This window comes from Ruditapes philippinarum, unplaced genomic scaffold (assembly GCF_026571515.1).
Source record: "Ruditapes philippinarum isolate M1 unplaced genomic scaffold, ASM2657151v2 ctg2042_1_1_1_1, whole genome shotgun sequence".
Lineage (NCBI taxonomy): Eukaryota > Metazoa > Mollusca > Bivalvia > Venerida > Veneridae > Ruditapes > Ruditapes philippinarum.
Genome location: NW_026861470.1, coordinates 82,944 through 106,580, shown reverse-complemented (window position 1 = coordinate 106,580; position 23,637 = coordinate 82,944). Strand labels below are relative to the sequence as shown.

The 23,637-nt window shown below is 31.6% G+C and overlaps 1 protein-coding gene across 1 annotated transcript in view; it reads left to right on the top strand.

Annotated features, from left to right (window-relative positions):
* Positions 1–3,742: 3,742 nt before the first annotated feature.
* Positions 3,743–23,637, top strand: part of LOC132715722 (uncharacterized) — a 41,339-nt gene continuing 21,444 nt past the window's right edge. Inside the window, exons 1-2 of the mRNA XM_060698783.1 lie at positions 3,743–3,814; positions 11,132–11,293. Coding sequence (XP_060554766.1) covers positions 11,149–11,293 — 145 coding nt within the window. The 5' untranslated portion in view covers positions 3,743–3,814; positions 11,132–11,148. The remainder of the gene's footprint in view (positions 3,815–11,131; positions 11,294–23,637) is intronic.

Sequence of the window (23,637 nt, the reverse complement as noted above, 5' to 3'; positions counted from 1 at the left end):
ATATACTTATGACAGACATCCCAATGTAAAATATACTTATGACAGACATCCCAATATAAGATATTTTTATGACACACATCCAAATGTAAGATATACTTATGACAGACATCCCAATATAAAATATACTTATGACAGACATCCCAATGTAAGATACACTTATGACAGACATCCCAATATAAAATATACTTATGACAGACATCCCAATGTAAAATATACTTATGACAGACATCCCAATATAAGATATACTTATGACAGACATCCCAATGTAAGATATACTTATGACAGACATCCCAATATAAAATATACTTATGACAGACATCCCAATATAAAATATACTTATGACAGACAACCCAATATAAAATATACTTATGACAGACATCCCAATGTAAGATACACTTATGACAGACATCCCAATATAAGATATACTTATGATATACAACCCAATATAAAATATACTTATGACAGATATCCCAATATCAGATAAACTCATGACAGACATCCCAATATGAGATATACTTATGACAGACATCCCAATGTAAGATATACTTATGACAGACATCCCAATATAAAATATACTTATGACAGACATCCCAATATAAAATATACTTATGACAGACATCCCAATATAAAATATACTTATAGTAGGAAATACTTATGACAGACATCCCAATGTAAGATATACATATGACAGACATTCCAATGTAAGATATACTTATGACAGACATCCAAATGTAAGATATACTTGTGAAAGACATCACAATATAAAATACACTTATGACAGACATACCAATGTAAAATATACTTATGACATACATCCCAATGTAAGATAATATACTTATTAAAAGACATCCCAATGTAAAATATTGTAAAACAATCAAAATACATGAATGTTTTTGTCTCATTGACTTGTTAAGTTTGTTGTTAAAACTTATATTATCAATTCAGTAAGTAATTTTGGATATGTATCTACATAAAATGTCCTATTATTCAACATTAAACATTTCTTATCTTCTTATTTTATGATTTTGTTCAACAAATACTCTAAATTTCACGGAGGCAGCCATTTTGGTTGTTATTGTTGTTAACTGTCACAGAAATAATTACGAATCTGTGATATTTACTAAGATAGGGTTTTAGGGGCCTATCTAAGAACCAATATGTTTTCAAACTTATCTAGCTAGCATAAGATTTAAGTACATAGCATATACAATTGTGATTTTAACACTGTTTCATTCAAACACAGTGAGAATTTCTACCTTCAATCTCAGCGCCTGCAAACCGCTACACTTCGAATAGTTTGTTCACGATTGTGATAGAAGTACTTTATAATAGTTTTTTGGAAGTATTATTTATCAAAACATTTGTTGTGAAATAACCTATCACACTAGATGTATAAGCACTGATCATATTGTTAATGTTAAACATGATTTGTTAAAAAGTTTGACTGAACGTCCGTTGAAGGGAACGGTGTTATTGGAGAACGGCAACCGGTACAAATCGGATTGGTCACAAGGAACACTCCTTCCTCACCGGGCATTCAGACATCGGTCAATTTAATCACGTGATCACATCTCAGAAGCCTATATATTGGTTGGATCAAGATGATGTCAGATTCTGCGTCTGCTTTCAGACATGTAAATAACTTTAGAGAGTGGCAAATACAAATGTAAAATCTAGTAAGTCCCTTGTATACATTTCTTATACGTTGTTTTCCTGAGCTGTGTCCACAAATGATAAACTTTACCATAAAACTATTGTTGATAAACATTCTGCTTTATACGAGACGAGAGCTTAACGTTATTACTGTATAAATAAAGTATTAATGCAAGATATATGTTGAATAAACTGAGAACTTTTTATCAAATCGTTTATATTAGTTGCGTTTGTGTTTTCATCTGACACCCGCCGGCCGTTACAAAAATTATACTTATGACGGACATCCCAATATAAAAATACTTATGACAGACATCCTAATATAAAAGATACTTATGACATACATCCTGATATAAAATATATTAATGACAGACAACTCAATAGAAAATATATTGATGTCAGAAAACTGAAGGAAATATACTTATGACAGGCAGCTCAATATAACAATACAATAACTCGTACCTATTGTTTGGATACTTTGAAATATTTCAATTTCTATCATTTCAATCTGTTAAACCATTGTTTTGGCTGTACAATACAATTCAATACTGTATGATAAAAACATGTCATACTAGATAAAATTGCAATAGTAAAAGAGTACTGCATGAATACTTTGAAATCGCGAGATTACAATTATATTGCAATTATAAAGACAATGTCAAATTGTAATTTGCTTAAAAGTGGTGAGTTCTATTTTCAAGTATATCTATTTATAAAGGGTTGTCACATAATATAGGTATAACAAATCATCAAACTATTTTTTTTCAATCCTTCAAATTATATTGAAAATAAAGATATGCAGACGAATTTAATCATCCAATCAACCAGACAATAGAATAAGCAAAACAAATTTTAACGACGCTTAACTTTTACATGTTATGCTACTAGTATGTTTTTTATTAAAGCATTAACCAACTTTTACTAAATCGCCTTTTGATGATTTACGCTGTTATTGCCTGTTGACATACTTTAGCAGCTCAGATGAAGGTTTTCGTTAGCTTAATAAGTTATTACCATTTATTACCACTATATGGATGGAATTACACAGTGTTCCTCTAATTTATCTATCCTTTTCATTTATCATTTGTTCAAAAAAGAAATATCGTTAATAAATAAACAGGCAAAAAACCTCACGTACACATTAAATGTAAAGATCAAATGACTTAACGAAAATCATTATTTAAATAGACTCGTCGTTTATACGATATCTGGAACTAAATAAAAATTGTCATGCTTTGTCAATGCTAAAAATATGCTAAGGTTATTAATATACCTGTATGTCCAAAGAACAATAATGGATGTGTAACCAAGTTTAATGTTATTTTCCAAGAAAGACAGCTCTGTCGACCTTGTTTGATTTTAATCTTGACTTTGTGTGATTATGCCCCCTTCCCAAAGTTAGGGTCACCTGGGGTCATTTTTTGTGTAATAGAAGTTGTTGGACTTTGTGACATGTAGATGTGCTGCTTTTACTTATTATAAAGAATATGATTATTACTAAGAATTTGGATTGAGGAATTGGTTTTTGTATGTTTTATTCATTTGTTCCTAAAGTGACATTGTGCCCATTTAAGGGTATATAGTGAGTGAACAGGTGTAGATCAAAATATGTTTTCATTTTGCCATAATCCCTTTTAATTTAATAATTAAGTTCGCATAAACAATTAATAACACACAGATCCGAATGAAATTTCTGTAAATGTCTGTCAGAATTTACGTATAACGCTAAGTTAATAAAAAGAGTGGGGCAGTCTTTTTAAATTGTTGGCAGATTTATATTTTTATCATAAACATTTTCCAATATCAACTGTTGGTGAAACACCATTTTGACAGTCCTTCTTTTGAAATATAAAGTCAATTCAGCTCAACTTGACTATGAAAATATGAGCATAATGTCACTGTATCTAATGTCAACTAAATGAAGACTTATATTGATTAGTTACAGTTGTGGATTTGATAAAAACTATTTTGATAAATTAGTTATATTCTTGAGTGTTAGAATTCAAGATGGAAGCATATGTTCTTATCTTATAGTTATTCAAAGAAATCACTGTTTCTATTTGTTATGCACTGATGTTTGTAATTTACAGTTATTGCAGTACAGACCTAATATCACAGTGTGAGTGACAGAGGTATAGTTACAGAGTCTGATCCACAATTGGTATGTTAAGAGGATATTTTTTCGTTTGAGTGAAATATGGAATATATTTTCACGAAACATAATAAAATGACATATATTTTCACTAGCCGGTACGGAATGGAAGTCGTTGTATATTGGGCATCAAGAGTGCTAATATGCAATAAGAAAAAGTAAACACAAGTTGCCAATCAATTCAGCCAGATAAGCCGGGATCGTATTAAAACATATAGGGATTCCGGGAATTGACAAGTTCAAGAATGTAGTTTTCAGAAAAGCCGGGATCGTATTAAAACATATAGGGATCCCGGGAATTGACCAGTTCAAGAATATAGTTTTCAGAAAAGCCGGGATCGTATTAAAACATATAGGGATCCCGGAAATTGACCAGTTCAAGAATATAGTTTTCAGAAAAGCCGGGATCGTATTAAAACATATAGGGATTCCGGGAATTGACCAGTTCAAGAATATAGTTTTCAGAAAAGCCGGGATCGTATTAAAAAATATAAAGAGCCCGGGAATTGGCCAGTTCAAGAATCAGAGCTGCATTACTGGTACTAGTACTGCAGTACGTACTGCAGTGATATTGCAAGTACTGGTACTGATACTGAATTACTCTTACAAAATGTTGCTACTACTGGTACTGGTACTGCATTACTGTCTTAAAAAGTGGTACTGCTTCTGCATTACCATGCAGTACTTTAGGTTTTGATAAAAATGTTATAAATATTTCTCAAAAAGTGGAGCTGTAAATCCCATGTATTATTTATCTATAGATAATTTGTTGCAATATTCCTTCAAATGTTAACATTGTATTCATCATATTAAGAAGCACCAAATACTTGAAGTACAATTAAATTGAGATAAACAGACTCAATAACTCTTTACCTTAAAATATACTTATAACAATCTTTTATTACTTTGTATTTACTAGCAGAAAAGAGCAAGATAAAAACTAATTAATTGCTTCTATTCCAAATAACCCCATTTTAAGTGATATTGTTAGCACCATAAAAAGTTGTTAGTTACTTTGGTATAAATTGAACATAGGTGTGAAGGTGTGAAAGGGAACAAAAGACTGTTGTGTTTTAAATGAAAGTTGACTGCATTCCGGGATTTGACCAATTCAAGAATATAGTCTTTAATTTTTTCCAATTAATTAGGCATAATTATTAGTATTGTGATTTCCGCATTTTAAGTTTGTTAATAAAAAACTCTAAATATATTTATATCCTAAGTTAATTATCAACATTATTTTTTGTCCAATCACATTGTAGTATTTTTCAAATTTCTGTTAAGTCTAACTTTGGTTAATGTGTTCTAACTAAATTAAATTTACTTAATCTGTCGTCTAACCAGTCTAACAAATTTCAATGATGAATGCATTATATATGGGAGGAGTTAGAGGTATGGTTTGCACTCTGAATTGTAAAATATAAAGGTTAGCAAAACAATGCCAACGTAAAAAATAGGCTTTCTAAATGTGAGGATACAATCAATTGATTTATTACATAGGTAATACATTTGGGGCACCAGAGACGAATGATTACAAAGTAATTTTTTTTATACCATTTTAACTCTAGGAAAATGTCTGTTATAAATTGCTGACTGTTTTAACTTTATATTTTCTAGAAGAAGTAACCAAAAAAGGATTTTCTTTCACTTGATAGGAATGAACTGCATTAACAATCCTTGATATTAAGGATACAATGATTACATTTTTTGGCTGGAAAACTTATTGTAAATGGACACCCTCCACCCGTAAACCAAAATTGACACACAGAAAAAAAACATCAGTTTTTCAAAAAGAGCAAATCAATAGGGATTTAAAATGTAAGTGAATAACTTGAAGCCAATAACGAATTTGTATCAATTATTATTTTTAATCTCAAATGTATATTCTCACATTTTCCATTTATTTTAAAAGGATGTACACATTTCATTAACTCAATTATTTTTACCTAATTACTGTAGATAAAGGTATAAACTCTGTGACATTTCAGTAAAAAACGTGTCTGATTATATGTTGAAAGGGCCATTTATTTAGCTTATCTAAATGTGAAATGTGAGAAACTTGACAAGGTGTACAGGGCTGGGAATCAAAACTGCGTCGTATCCTACAAAATGTAAACAAACGCCGCCATCTTGGAACGAAAAACGTATGTTTTTGTTTATAACTTTTTTTTGTTGAAAATGACTGAAAACCAGATATATGTATTAACACGCTACACTATTTTCCGCTTCGTTCGGTATATGTTGGTTGCACAACTATGTTGTAAAACAAAAGTTATAGCGAACTTGCAACTCGAAGCGGGGCAGAATTTTTATGAAAATGTGTTGATACGACGCAGTTCATATAAATTGTTTTATCTATCGTTTTTTCCTTCAAATCAATTATATATTTATTTCAGAGTTCACCATAAGCTTCGAAATATAATTTTGCATCATTTACTAACATTTCATAAAAAAGAGATGTTCATTCTCTATGACAATAATGAATTTTACGAAATGATACGACGCAGTTGAAAATAAAATATGATACGACGCAGTTGTATTTTTTGGCAGTCTTTTCAACAGGGATAATTTTGGCAATATATTTTCTATTTTATGGAATAATCACTTGCGCTAGATAAAAAACCAGATCATTTGCGGTGTATAGCAATGTTCTGTTGCTTTTGATTATTTAGAATACATTGTGTCATGTCCAATATAACATTTAATTTGAAAGTTTACATTGCGGAAGCTACTTTCAGTTAATCATGTGTTACCTAATTGATCATAATAATTTATCTGAAATAATTTCTTATGTTTTCCTGTATGTTCAATATTATCCCTATTTTTTCGCAAAAATCCATTCGTAGAAATCCATTAACTTGAATTCATTTTGGCAAGCTACGCTCTAAATTAACTGTGGTACTGCATGTTCTGGGTAATGACTGCTTTTTGTGGTTTGTTTTCCAACTTTCACTCTACACATTAGCTTTACTAGGGGCGAGGACCTCAGGTGCGCCTTTGTGCATTATTTCAGGCAAAATGTTGCACCTGCAGAGAACCATCGACATTTTTAAACTATCTTGATAGGTTTTGCACACGAAAGAATAAAAAGTCTCTGGTGGTTTTCGACAGCTCGGCCTCGGTCGGACACACCTGTCTGATTTGTTTTGTTTTTTTTTCAACAAAATTTGTTAACGTCAGCTGTACAAATAAGTAGCTTTTTATTAACTTCTGGCGTGAAGTTTTAAGATTATAAATATTTGAGTTAATTTTAAAAAGAATAACATTTAAATTTCTTATTTCGGTATGACTTGCAGAGAAATTTTTAATGTAAACAGAGGGTAATCCTCTGTGAAGTCATTTTCTGAAAACTTTTGTTTAAGTTTCAGGCAATTCATTATCAAATAAAAATCACACTTTAGTATGAAGGTATGTTAAGATGCCATGTCTCTAGTCTGTTGAAAATTCGATGCGATAATCTGACCTAAATTTTCTGTTCAAAAATTGTGAAAACTTCTTCAATACTGTTGAAAGATCATGTCTGCCTATACCTGTATCAAATTTATCGGTGCACAGCGTAAAATACCTTTTCAAAACGGACACCTTCTTTACAAAATAATTTGTAGTTGTATCATATGTAACTCGATTTTGAAAATTTAAAGTTTTTTAATGGAGAAGAATGATACTTAAGTGCAAATATAGAAAACACATTCCGTAGACCTTTCCTCGTCGGCGATAAAGAAATGCAATACGACAAAATCAGCGGTAAAGTTCCGCGGCGCTGAACATAAAATAATACGGAACGCATAACCTACTTGCAAAAATATATTGTAGCTTAATCACTTATTAAATAATTAAAAAAATTTAATGGTCATTTTCAAATAATAAAGCTCATCTGTTCTCACCGATTATTAAGAAAATGAATACAATAAAATCGGCACGTAAAAGACATAAGTAATAACGGAATTGACGGAAATTATTGCTAATTACAAGTAATAAAGGTAGGCATGCAATTGCGCATAGCTCTCTTCCAAATTTAAAATTTGTAATTCTTTCTCTTTTTTTTTAAAAAAAAGGTCATTCCTGATTAATACAGGGTCCAGGAGAGGTTACACCGGAATAATTGAATTTTGTATCAAAAATAGTAATCACTCCTATTTCGAACTCACGGGAACAATTTTAGAAACATGCTAAGGCAACACTGGAACGCGTTGTCATATGGGTATGCGATCACTTGTTTCAATGTATATTGCATTTGATACAGCTTTTCGGAATTTGTAAATGCTTATGATAGGTACTAAAATGCGACCGAAAGATGCAGCCTTAAAAGAATTGTATTACATTTCCATTTTTATGGAACCAATGAGTGACCTCTACTTTTGACTTAAGTTGTAAACAAGAAATGTTGTTGGACTTTATTAGCATACCTAGCACATAATTTAAATAGCTTAACTAATATGCAGCCTGCAATGAAAATACAACTGCGTCGTATCATATTTTATTTTCAACTGCGTCGTATCATTTCGTAAAAATCATTATTTTCTTGGAAAATAAACATCTCTTTTTATGAAAGTTTAGCAAATGATGCAAAATTATGTTTTGAAGTTTATGGTGAATTCTAAAAACGAGTATATAATTGATTTGAAGGAAAAAACGATAGATAAAGCAATATGAACTGCGTCGTATCCACACAATTTCATAAAAATTCTGCTCCGCTTCGAGTTGCAAGTTCGCTAAAAATTTTGTTTTACAAAATAGTTGTGCAAGCAACATATACCGAACGAAGCAGAAAATAGTGCATATATCTGGTTTTCAGTCATTTTCAACAAAAAAGTTATAAACAAAAACATACATTTTTCGTTCCAAGATGGCGGTGTTTGTTTACATTTTGTAGGATACGACGCAGTTTTGATTCCCAGCCCTGGTGTAGACATCTTGTAGAGGGAAAGGGCGGAGCTATCGGTGATTTAGAGAAATGCCTTGTTTTTGGTTGAAAAAAATAATGTTGATCAAATGTTAAATAGGTTAATATTTAATAATACGCATTAACAAAAATAATTGGTCGCCTGCCTGCGGCAGGCTTGACCAATTATTTTTGTTAATACGTATTATTAAACACTAACCTATACTTAAATTAATTTACCGTTCATTACATACAATAAAAAAATAAAATTTAACATTTTTAAAATCGCCTTTCATTACGACAATGATCAATACACAAATATAGTTTATTAGTTTTCCCTCTATATCTAATACGATCCCGGCTCCCGGGATCCCCCCCCCCCCCCCTTAATTTGATTTGTGGAATTTCAGGAATTTCAAACCGCAAGAACTCCACTTCTAAGAAAAACAATTTAATTTAAGCAAATGAGATGAAGAAGGCGAGCTAAAATTTAATCTGGCCCTAAATCAAATCACTTAAATTAGATGTACCATCATCATTACTGGTCACAGTTCCAGTTGGCATAAAACTTACAGTCAACATTTTGAACAATGAGTCAATGTGAATTGTTATGACCTATATTTGGACGTTATGGCATGCATACAGAATATATAGACAATGCTACGGGTAAAAGAAGTGACCGACAGTCTATTTGTAATAAAGTTAAGGCAAATGGCAAATTGAAAAAAGGGGAAGTAACTATTGATAGATCTCTCTATACATACTCGGATATCCACGATAATCTTTCCGGCAAAAAAATATTCAAATTACGGAAAAATACGACTAGAACATAGCGCCCCTGTTATCAAAATGTGACTTATAATTTTGAAATGACATTATGCGTTATATTTTGCCTAGTGCCTGATAACATTTTCCATACTGGTTGATCACTTCGTGTATTTTGTTCTTGGATGAATTACAAATTAACCAAGATAACCACTGGCACAGCATGATGAAATAAACCTTTACACTAGATTGCACTGTCATTCACTCAAATGAAAATATGAAAAAGGCATCAGGGACTAAACACCAAACAAGTTGAAATTTCCAGCAAGCGTGATGAAAGTGCAAGCATGCATAATGAGAGTATCAATAAGCACAATAGCAGTGTCAATGAGTAAATTGTAACAGTAAGCAGGCCTTGTGTAATTTTTACCTCAATATCATTCCATACAGTAATATATTGATTATTTATAGATGCGTCTTGTTTTGCCTGTATTGCACGCGCTGTTTGACACTTCATTTTGACGTCACGTAAACAACTCTTTAAACGTCTGTAAAGCGTAAGTGACTTAATTGATATTCGTGTTCGGATTTATTATCTTAGTTAGACCATGTTCAATCATTTTAAATAGTTTTCAAAACAAAATTCAACAAAAGTGGTTTTTTATCTATCAGATCTTTCAGACAAAATGGTGCAAGAATTCTCTTAAAATAAATATGAGTTTTGACTCCGCCTACTTTCATATTCATATTTCGTATTTGTTTTAAAAAAAAAAGAAATATATTTGACTTATATAGCACCATATGTCCTAGGTAAAATTAAAAAATAAGAGGGTATTTTTTCGTTTTAGTGAAATATGTAATATATTTTCACTCATAATGATAAAATGCCACATATTTCACGAGCCGGGACGAAACGAAAAAATAACCTTTTTATTTAATTTCATGATTAAAGAAAAATGGTTACGAGCTCCCTTGCTTGCTACGCAACTGCCATTTGTACAGCGCGCAGTAATATATTATTTATAAATGCGTCTTGTTTTGAACGCAGTCTTTGGCGCTACATTGTGACGTCACGTAAACAACTATTTAAACGTCAGTACAACGTTAATTACTGAATTATAGACATTTGTGTTCGAATGTATTTTCTTAGTTAGACCATTTTCTATCATTCTAGATAGTTTTCAAAACAAAATTTGTTGTGTATTTATCAGATTTAAAACAAGTTGTTTGGTATTTATCAGATTTTCAAACAAAATGGCGAAAGAAGTCACTTAAAATAAATATGAGTATTAACTCCGCCCACTTTCATATTCATATTTCATATTTACTTTTAAAAAATATAAAATATATTTGACTGATATAGCACCATATTTCATGGGTAAAATTAAATAATATATTATATTTATATGTCATTGTTTATATATTTTTGGAGCTACATGTATATTCTTAAGTTGAGCATAAATTTAATATTGTTTTAAAATAAAACTGTTAATGATTAAGTGGTCACTAGATGCAGGTACAATATGATGTAATGCATTTAAATATGTATTTTATGTGTACATAATTTATTTATAGATGAGATATAATGAATGCACTATTCCTATAGACTGATCTGTCGAGATAATTCATGTAAGCAACACGTATTTTTATTATACCTGATTGAATTTGTTGATATACAGATAGATATTTTCACATCATGGCTTCAACAAAAAACCAAGTTGAACAAAGAGGATCAGATCACGTCGATGTTCCTGTAAAGACGATACGACAAGGTGATGAAAAGGATGTGGATGAAGCATGCGCAAAACATTCCGATGTTGTAACTGATAAATGCATAAATGGTAAAAATTTTTTGCATTGTATTTTTCACTGGATAATTTTCAAGTTAGAAGTCTTAAATGAATATCATAAAGATAGTTATAAACCCAAAACCAAAAGAAACAGTGCATAGGGTTTAGATTTAGAAATCCGCTGAGGTCCAAAAATCTGTAGAATAAAATTTAAATTTCTTACATAGATCAACTAGCACTTAAAACAGAAAAAAATGCAAAAAGGTAATAAAAGAAATAAATTGAAAATTATACTTTTTGTCAAACTCCTAGTCCGATTTAAGTGAAAAGTATTGCAACGCTTTTCAAGTTTTGGTCATTTTTTCACTTTTAAAAAAAAGACATTCTGGAAAAAGGAGGTGAGCGAATGATCTGAATTTTTGTACAGAAGTTATTGTTCTAGACGTCAAATGGAACATTTTATCTCGAATGAATATTTCTTTTCCCGGCATGTCAAAAAACTTCAGCGGAGTCACTTCCTGGATTAGTCTTTTATTTTAATTGAGACCTTCGCATGGCTTAATTTCGATTTCAATTTTATTTACAATAAAATCAGTTCGTATAAACATATAAAAGAAACAGGTCACTGTGATGCTTTCACAGAACAAAAAATAGGTATATAACAAAGAGGACAACAATATAGTTTATGTTTGTAAGCTGATATATCATATATAAAAACTACTATTTTATATTTCGTTCTACATTTCGTAAAAAATATATAAAAAATATATACGTTTATTTAATTTTACCAATGAAATATGGTGCTATATCAGTCAAATATATTTCATATTTTTTAAAAATAAATATGAAATATAAATATGAAAGTGGGCGGAGTCAAAACTCGTATTTATTTTAAAGGACTTCTTTCGCCATTTTGTTTGAAAAATCTGATAAATACAAACAACTTTTTTGTTGAATTTTGTTTTGAAAACTATATAGAATGATAGAAAATGGTCTAACTAAGAAAATAAATCCGAACACCAATATCTTTAATTCAGTCATTAACGCTGTATAGACGTTTAAAAAGTTGTTTACGTGACGTCACAATCTAGCGCTAAATATCGCGTGGAAAACAAGACGATACTTATATTACTGCGCGCTGTATAATTGCAGTTGCGTAGCAGGCAAGGGGGTTCATAACCATTTTTCTTTGATAATGAAATTAAATAAAAAGGTTATTTTTTCGTTTTTCGTGAAATATGGTATATATTTTCACTCAACATGATAAAATGCGTCATATTTTCACTCGCCGTCCCGGCTCGTGAAAATATGTGGCATTTTATCATGTTTCGTGAAAATATATACCATATTTCACTCAAACGAAAAAATATCCTCTTAATATTTATAAATGTTTAGTGCCGTTTGATAGAAAAAAGTAATTTTATTGCGTAAACCGTGGGAAATCATTGATAATTATTGCTGCACTCAATAGCTTTTCAAAAGGGCATTTGATTGACAGATGACCTATCCTAAAATAGATCATGTGATTAAGGGGATTTCGTTTCAGTACTCTATCTGATTGGTTTATACTTATCACCGCCTCAAATACATGAGCTTTCGTACTGATTGACACATCATGTTTATTTCAGGTGTGAATCACCTAGGATTTATGAAAAGTTAAATTACATGATAGTTGTATTCTGGGTCTATTTATTAATATGTACACAGAGCGTGCACTTGTAATGTATAACACACACACGTGTTTCTAGTTCTATCGTTTAATGACCACTGAATGTTCCAAGTATATAAGTGACGGGAAGATAATGGACATGCGCAATACAGAATAAGATAGTATTAAGATTAAACATATGTATACATATGTTTAAAAAAAATACTTGTTTAAAAACATAGCACATTTAGTAAATTTCATATTTATCTGTAAAATGTATTCTTTCAAGTACAAAAATGTATATCAAATATAATTAATTATATTATACATGTCTTATTAAAATTAACAAGCAGAAATTTTAATGCTTTCTAAATGTCACTGATTTACAGTTTCACTCATGGCTATTACAACAAATGTTAAAACTTTGTCCAATCTTTTCCACAGTAAAGCTTATTCGGTTTCACCTCTCTTACCTGACCTAGTGATTGTGAATGGTTTCGATTTACCTGACACTTTTGCAGGAGATAGGGACTCTGTAGGGGAATTTGACTTGTTTGTTCACTTAAAATAGACTCTTGTGGTTCATCTACTTTAGATGGTTGTTGTGTGTGCTTTGACAGGTCAGATAGTTCAGGTGCTTTGGTTAGGAAACAGCAATGTCTACGATAAACAGCACCGTCAGGGGTCTGCACGTGAAATAAGTGTTCATTATACTGGGTTATAACATTGGCTGGTACATAGTACTTATCTTTCGAATTCTGACAGATTTTCAGATTTTTAGAGGTTTCATTTTGTACGCATTTTTATCGTAATGCTTCTTGCTAATCAATTTGTAATTTTTCCATATTATTTTTGCTTTACAATGATTTACTGTTTGTGGCAGAAGCTTCTTGTAGGTTGTTGGGAGAAGCGACTTGAGTCGTCTGCCCATCAAAAGTTGAGCGGGTGACCATTCACATTTAGGTGGTGTATTCCTATATTCTAAAAGGGGCAAATTAGGATCTTTATTGTCATCTTTATCTTTCTAAAGAATGCGTTTTGCAATTTAAACATATATTTTTGCTAAGCCCATTTGAACTTGCATGCGTGGGACTTGAAGTTTTATGTTTAATGTTCCATTGTTTTAGAAAGTTCTGAAATTTTTTACTAGTAAAGCATGTCCCATTGTCAGTTTTTAACTTCTCACAGATATCAAATCTGCTGAGATGTACCTTAAGTTTTCTTATGATACAAGAACTTGAAGTGCTAGTCGAACTCGAAATATTGTCTGTAAGCGTCAACAAGAACCATTCCACGTAAATAAATCACATGATAAATATTGCCATGGTATTTGGGGTATGTCATGAGGATGTAATGGTTCCTTTTTATTTGAGACTCCATATTTACAACAAATCTGGCAATTAAGAACATGATCTGTAATTTGTTTTGACATTGATGGCCAAAACATTATATCCCTAGCCCGTCTTGTCGTTTTTTACACAAAAATGACCCACATGTACTGCGTTAGTCATGTCCTGTCTGAAAGATATTGGTATTACTATTGTTTGACCCTTGAATACAATATTGTCTTCAAAAGCCAATTCGTCCCTATGATTCCAGTATTCTAATACAGTCGCAAGGTAATCTCGTCTGCCGTAAGGCCATCCGTTAGAAATGGCACTAATAAGCGTTTGTAACTAAGCATCATTTTGCGTTGCTGTTTGAATTTCCTACAATTTTAAATCACTTATCGGTAGTGATGTCAGTACAGTGTGATCATGTGTTTCTAATCCGTCAATCAGATTAGGAAAAGTGTCAGTTACGTAATTCCGGCTGAGAGCATCTCCAAGCGGAATATCTTTACCTCTAAACAGTGAATTACAGCGATGTCAAAATCTTGAAATTGTATTTACATCCGTTGTACCCTAGACGGGTCACTATAAAGTAGTTTCCTCATAATAGATACTATCGGTGCTCTGGTGAATTCAATGTAGCTTACTGTCGTGATCCGGAGTGAAAACTACCAACACCACCACAAATACTATCGGTTTACAGTCAGATTCGGCAACCGTGCCCCGTACGTAAATATTACGCTTAAATCTAGTGCATCCAAATAACATAACCAGCTTCTCTTTTTCTATTTGTGCGTATCCTGTCTCGGTAAATGTCAGTGATTTTGAAGCGTATGCAATTTGTTTATAATTTTGTAAGCAACAAACAGTAAGGCCTTTGGACGAAGCATCCAATTGTAATCTAACAGGCTTCGATGAATCATAGTAACTGAGTACAGGTGCTTGTGTAATCACCTGTTTAACCTTTTTAAAAGCTTCAGATTGGACTGAATCCCATCTGAACCCTATGTCATTGCGTAATAACTCTCGCATCGGGCTAGTTATCTCCGAGAAATTTTGTGAGAATTTTGTCAAGTATGTAATCATACCCAGCAGGGTTTCAAGCTCAGCACGAGTTGCCGGATTTCTCATTTTGATAATTGCTTATTTTCTCAGGACCAGATTTCAGTCCATCAGCACTGATCACGTTTTTGTCATATTATGAACGTGTGCTTCCAAACACTAATAAGTCGTCCATTGTTTAAATGTCTCGTCATTTTTTCGTTGGAAAATGTCTTGAGAACTTCTTATGCCCATAGGAAGTCTTAAATATTTGTACTGTCCAAATTCTGTGTGAAATGTCGTGAAGTTTTTAGCGCCATTCAATTTTGACGTAATGTCATCAATGGAACGTAACGTATAATACAGCCTTTGTATATTTAAATTCAATGCTTTGGTGTCAAGACAGATCCTCAGCTTACCGGACGTAATTGTGAACTTATCCAGTTTGTAGCTTCTGTTACCTTACAAATAATTTGTTTTGACTCCATTGTGTCAAGCTCTTTTTTTAAGCTTATCTCCGAGTCCAAAAGGTACTTTTCTAGGTGGACAAACAACAGGAACAGCATTTTCCTTCAAATGCAATGAACATTTCAAATTTCAGAAAATAACCATATCCCATGAAACAATTCTTTGTACTCTCTAACTACAGTGTCCTTACTAAGGTCAGATGCGTCAATAGATTCAATCTAATTGACAGAATGCGTAAATCTTCTACAGATGTTTTGAGGCTTTACAGTGAGGTAGCAGAACTCTCAACTACATAAAATTCGGAACACACTGATTTGTTATTGTATTTACAGTGTAACCATATTTTCCCAAGCACTGGTAATCGGTCACTTGTGTACGAAATTAATCTTGCTTTGAAAGCTTCCAAATGGTGTTTTATTTTCAGTTTCCTAAATATGTGATTTTTTTTTTCAGTTTCCTAAATATGTGATTTAGCGGGCAATTTATTCGTGAACCTGTATCAATTTTGCAATTAATATTGGTATACTTACCTTGCATGCCAATCAAAACATTTACAAAAACTTGATCAGGAGAAGATGAAAAAGAATTTACCGTTTAAACAAAAAGTTCTTGGTTATTCTCGCCGTCCGCAAATATCACAAGGGGGAACAACTTCTGAGTTCATGAAATATATCATGAATATGCACAACTTTATCATATGAATATGCACTGTTATCTTAGCTATTTATAGCTATTATAAATACTATCAGTATCATGACTGAAATAAACAAAGGGCCTTAAGGAATCAAGGAAAAAAACAATAAAGAAAAAAATATACAAACATACCTTGTAACAGACATCACTATGTACATACAAATTTGCAATGATCTATTGCACAAAGTATTATTAGGCTAATAGCTGCATACTTGAGCACCTACTATACAACTCTATTCGCAACCTTTATAAAGAAACAACAAGCAAATAACCAAATCATCATCATGCAAATATACAGACACTTGTGCACACACATAACAAACAAATAAACACACTCAAATACAGTCAAAAGGGCTCAAACATACTAACACATGCAAAGTCATGCACTATTCTTGAGAAGTCATTCATATCTCTTACTTCAGCTGTTTTTGTACCTACCATGATTATGTATTCAATCTCATTTTCAAATTATCATACACGTATTGCACTGAATTCAAAAATTAATCTTAGACCACAGTGATAAATTCAGAGTTAGGTATGACTTTTCGGTTTGTTGACAGTTACTAGAATAACTTGAATGTTATTGGGGAGTTTGAACCTATTATTAATATAAAGTAAGTAAATAATATATATTATGTACAAAATAATGAGGTAAATCCATAATTTATATGAATGAATAATGTCAGACATAACAATTTGTTTAACATAATTATATCAGAAATAGAAATTAAGACTTGATATTGTCTGTTGTAATATGTTTAATAGAAATAAGCAACTATTTTTATCCTGAGTTTTTCTTTAAATTGAACAGAGGTGTGAAGGTGTGAAAGGCAGCAAAAGACTGTTCTGTTTTAAATGAAAGTTAATTACATTGTATTACAGTTGAATGGATGCTTAACAATAAGTAAGACATGAATATGATATGTTGTAAATATTGTTTTTAAAAAGTATGTTAAATCATAAAAGTTATAAAAATGTAATGTTAACTTTAAAGTTATTTTTTTTTTGCTAAATGATGTTGGCTTTTTTAAAAAAATGAAACTATACATATGTTGTTTTTGTTTGACACTGTGTATTTTTTCAAACCTTGATGAATATAATAAAAGTAATGGTACTGATACTTAATTACTTTTCCCAAAAAAGTACTGGTACTGCAGTACCGAGATAAATTCTAGTACTGGTACTGGTAATTGTACTGCATAACTTGGCAAGTACTGGTACTGGTACTTAAGTACTACACCCTTAGTACTGATGCAGCTCTGGTCCCTTGATTCTGAATTCTATTGATTATGAGATATAAACTATTTGACAATTAATTGCTATTTGGATCAGAAACGTTACTCCAGAAAGACATAATTCAAGTATCAATATCTGTTTGTATCGGTTTAATTCCTAATTCGCCGTATATTATATGAAATGGAGTAGATATTTAAGATCATAAATTAAAGGTGTGTTCTTTCAATTATTTCATTGTTTCCAAAGCCCCACACCTCACAGCCATAGAATTGTTTTGGTTTAATAGTTTTATTAAATATATCTACCTGTAAATCAAATGACAAGTTCAGAGCTCATATTTTCCTTAAGAGAGAAAACATTGCTTTTTTAGCTTGTTCTACTATATGCTTTTTGGCTTTAATGGAACTTTTTGTTCTTGATAGATAAACACCTAAATCTGTGGTTTCAAGGTTTGCTTATTTGAATTTAAACTTGTTTTGATAAATGTTACTTCTTGATCAAAATACAAATACCTTTGTTTTACTGGTGTTTGCTGTTAATTTCCTATTATAACAATATTGCTCAAAGAGATTTAATGTGTTTTGTAGGTCATCACTACTTTCACTAAGTAATATGGTATCATCTACATATTATGTTATAAAAAAGTTTAAAAACATTCCAATTTCATTGGTTCTAACAGTCAGGTTACGCCATTTACATTTCCGAATCTTAAAATGTTTTCCAAATCATTCAAGTATATTGAAAACAAAAGAGGAGATAAGTTTCCGCCTTGCCTATAACCTGACATACATGGAAAAAAGTTTAATAAACCTTCATTTGTCTTAATTCCTGATTTTATATTGTGATACATATTTTTTATAAAATTGAAACAGTTTCCATTAATATTATATCTAAGCAGTCTTGTCCACAGACCCTCTCTCCACACAGTATCAAACGCCTGTTTAAAATCAATAAAGTCACGTGTTTATCACGACAGGGTCAATCTGACAAGAAATACCTCATAATGGAATTTCCACTGTTTAAACATGCCTATAAAAAGATGTTACGCACAATAGATGATAGAAAGGGTGTGTTATGCCAAATAAAGAATGATAAGAAAACAATTGAGAAGGCTTTTGTTTTCAATTACTAACAACAATATATATTCAGGTCAAATATTCAATTCAATTCACTAAATTTTACGTTCCATAATTCATGTACATTTCTGTATTAAAGTTAAAACATTTCACAGTTAAGAATATTTAAACAGACATGGTTAGAATCCTCGCAAAATCCTGCTGTGATATATTAAAAATTAGAAATTATACTTTATATAGTAAAAACTTTAAACTGTAATTCAGTTTTAGTTTATTTCTAGTAGTATAGGCCTCAGGCCCAAAATACAAAGTACAACAACGTACAACAATACAAACAAACAGTAGAGTGATAAATTGTAAATACATTTGTAACTTGATGTAATGAATTGAATTTGTAAGAACATTATACTGTATTTAGCACTTCCTTTCTTACATTCATTGCATAATATAAATATTTAGCAATAGATATTACTTCATTTGTTATTGTTGATGATATGAGAGAATAAATTATATGCTAAATCTTAACTTAAATATCGTTTAACATTAAGTTAAGTCTTAAATTACTTGTAATGTAATGCTTTTGGAGAAGAATCAACAACATTATGCCAGTTTTGTGAATAAAAACATATTAATGAAATTTGAGTCATCACCGACATTATAAGAGATCCATACTTATCCAAAACCAAATTGAAAAAACGTATGTTTAATGTTACCAGGCCATGTTTTCCGTCCAGATTTGTGAAGTCGTTTTAACATCAAATAACAATGTTTTGAGTACCTATGATCTCCAATTCGTGTCAATTTTAACCAGTATTTAACACAATTTGTCATATAGATAGTACAGAGAGGTAATCTGCCACATTCACCAAGAGCAAAATAGCTTGATGTATTTTGTGACAAGTAACAATATTGTTTACAGAATTTAACTTGTAAAGATTCAACATAATTATAACCCCAAACTTCTGACGCATAGCACAAAATAGGTTTTACCATTGAATCAAAAATTTTGAACATATCAAATGGATCAATGTGACCAATTTTTTTTTGAAAATTAAATATACAAGCAGAAGCTTTAATACCTTGTAGTGCAAGCATCTCTTGTGATTTAGACCATACTAACATTGGTGTGAAAAATACACCTTAATATTTGTAATAATTTTTAGTAATTTCAACAATTTTATTATCATGACATACATTTTAAAATGTACAGATGAAATTTTTCCAATGTTTGACGTTTTAACTTTGATTAGCATGTTATTAAGTGTCGCTTTCAAAATTACTAACTTACCTTTAGGCAATCATTTAAACAAAAATGAGTTTTATATTTTAACAGCCGTCTAACAATGGTTTTATCTTGATATTGATTTTTATTATGTGTGCTATAGTGTTTTAGATGTTTGGTCTCTTATAATTCTTATAGAATGGCTATATACATGTATTTTATATTATATTGTATATAGATGAGACTGGAATAAATAATTAAATACAAATATTAATTTTATTTTGATATTGCTTGATTGCATCTTTTAGAATATTTTTTTTTTCTGATTTATTATTATTATTTTAAGTTTTTCGTGCAATGTGATACAGATTTCTACTTCTATTGCATTCATTATTGAACCTGGGTTCGAATTTATTTGTCAATTTTCTGGTTTTCTTCTTTATTCTTTAAATGTCGAATGCTTTTTTACATGTTTCATTAAAAAATCCATTTATATGATCAACAATATTACCAATACCATCCTGTCTCATTTCATTTGTATCATTCAACCTATTAAGTATATCCACAACAGCATCTTGCGAGAGTTCAATTTTTGTACTAAAATGTGGGTTGCTATCATTGTTCCACAGTTTGGATATTAATGCTCCCTTAGAATTATTCATTGCATTTTTAATATTAATTTTATTATCAGTTAAAATTGTTAGAATAATTAAGTGGATTATGCACATCTGAAATCATGCTTGAGAAGTCATCGATTTGAAAATTCTTGATTATTTCAAAAATACATGGAGTACAAATAAAGAAATATAGTGTGCTTCTGCCTTTACATGTTGTATTGACATTTTCAAAATCTATACCAACTCTACTATTTACAATAAACAAATCATTACTTCAAAAATCAATCAGCATATTGCCATATTCATTTTTTGCTGTATCAGCAACTTTTCTTTCTTTAGATACATTATATTGGTGTAGTGTACTAAGTATTTCCCTATTACCGGTAGAAGATAGAAGGTCATCATTACCTATAGATGATCATTTATATGTTTCCTTTAGTTTCTGCTGTGGTTGAGCAATAATTATGTATTTTGTAAATCCTGGTTCTAAATCATCACACTGGACTATGGTCCTTTTCACGTTATACTTTTATCAATGTATTTAACAATGATCACAGTGACAAAATATTAGCAATATACCATCATATATTATTCTAGATGGAAGTTACTAGTACATTCTAAAATACAGTAGAATCAATACATCAATCATTTCTAGCACTATCTAGATAATAACAAACGTCATTGATTATAAATACAAATCCTTTAAACATGTTCCGATATGAAATGAAAACCCAATAACTATTTATCAGTACATTTATAATCCTTATCTCTATTCAAATAATAACAAAAGGGAATAATCGCGATCATCCCTATCTGAAACTTCTAATTGGTATAGAAGGCACAAAGGCCGTCCAAGTATTCGTCCTGAAGATGCTAGAAGTTTTGCAGAGCGAATTCAACTATCACGACTTGTTTCAAGATTAACAATCTTTCCTAACCTCCAACTTCCCCTTGGCAAAATCGTCTTTCATCAAAACAACATCCCCAGCTTTTGATTCAAATGTTGATTCTACTCTTTTTGATCTCAGTTTGTTTTGATATCTTTCTTTTAAACTCAACAGGTATTCTTTTTTTCATATTTTCAGAATTCATTGACCCCTTTTCCATATTTGAAAGAGTTTATTAGCTGGATTTTCTTTAGGGTTGTTTTCTGGGTCATCAGTGTCTTCTGCTTCTGGTAAACCAATGTGTGGGTTTAAACCCAGAAAACTGCTAGGCATGACCACCAAACTAGAGTTGATATCATCGATTACATACACCAGAGGTATGCTGTTAATTACCGCTTCAGATTCCTTGATCACCATTTGAAGTTGGTCACCTGTAAATAATCTTCTTTATATTGCTTTCCGTAAAGAACATTTTACAATTCCTATTAATCGTTCATAGAATCCCCCATTCATGGGACTAATAGAAAAACCTTTGAACATCATCTGCTACTGAAATAACTAGACCTATCACTGAAGGTGATTAATACCCCCACCAGCAACTTTTTGAAAAAAAAGTAGTCTGAAGAAAAATTTGAACACAAACTATCAACTGTGTACAAAGAAATATTTCAATTAATTGTAATCGCAACTGGGGTCTCGAAATAAGCTTGCTATACACCACGTTTGATTACAATCTCATTCCTAACTCTAGTTATTGTCAGGAAACCATTTTTCTATTTTTAGTAACACTGTAACGGTGACCTTGACCCTAGGGGGTCCAAATGCAATACCAACCCAGGTCTTCATATAAGCTTCCTATACACCAAGTTTGATAACAATATCTCATTCCTAACTCTAATTATTGTCCGAAAACCATTTTTCTATTTTTCTAAACGGTGACCTTGACCTTGACCCTAGGGGGCCCAAATGCAATACCAACCCAGGTCTTCATATAAGCTTCCTATACACCAAGTTTGATAACAATATCTCATTCCTAACTCTAATTATTGTCCGAAAACCATTTTTCTATTTTTCTAAACGGTGACCTTGACCCAAGGGGGCCCAAATGCAATACCAACCAAGGTCTTCATATAAGCCTGCTATACACCAAGTTTGATAACAATATCTCATTCCTAACTCTAGTAATTGTCCGGAAACCATTTTTCTATTTTCTTTAACGGTGACCTTGACCTTGACCCCAGGGGGTCCAAATGCAATACCAACCCAGGTCTTCATATTAGCTTGCTATACACCAAGTTTGATTACAGTATCTCATTCCTAAGTCAAGTTATTGTCCAAAAACCATTTTTTCTATTTTTAGTAACGGTGACCTTGACCTTGAAGTAACGGTGACCTTGACCTTGACCCCAGGGGGTCCAAATGCAATACCAACCAAGGTCTTCATATAAGCTTGCTATACACCAAGTTTGATAACAGTATCTCATTCCTAAGTCAAGTTATTGTCCAAAAACCATTTTTTCTATTTTTAGTAATGGTGACCTTGACCTTGACCCCAGGGGGCCCAAATGCAATACCAACCCAGGTCTTCATATAAGCTTGCTATACGCCAAGTTTGATAACAATATCTCATTCCTAACTCTAGTTATTGTCCGGAAACCATTTTTCTATTTTTAGTAACAGTGACCTTGACTTTGACCCCAGGGGGTCCATATGCAATACCAACCAGAGTTTCCACATAAGGTTGCTATATACCAAGTTTGATTACAATACCTCATTCCAAACTCTAGTTATCGTCCGGAAACCATGATGTGGACCGACCGACGGACCGACCGACCGACCGACCAACCGACAAGCTGACTCCTATATACCCCCCCCTAAACTTCGTTTGTGGGGGTATAATTAATGGATGATCACCAAACATTGTCTGTAGCATTTTTATGTAGTCTTTTATCAAATTTGCTCGTATTAATTTGATTGGCCCCTTTAAGGGGCCGCAAAAGCTAAAAATAGAAATACCTTGAAACGCCTGCTTCAACAAAACTAATTGATGGATGATCACCAAACTTTGTCTGTAACATTCTAAGAAAGTCTTTTATTTTTTCTGGTGAGCGACTCAGGGCCATCATGGCCCTCTTGTAACAGGTTGTCGTTGAATTGTGACTGCAATTCTTGGAAC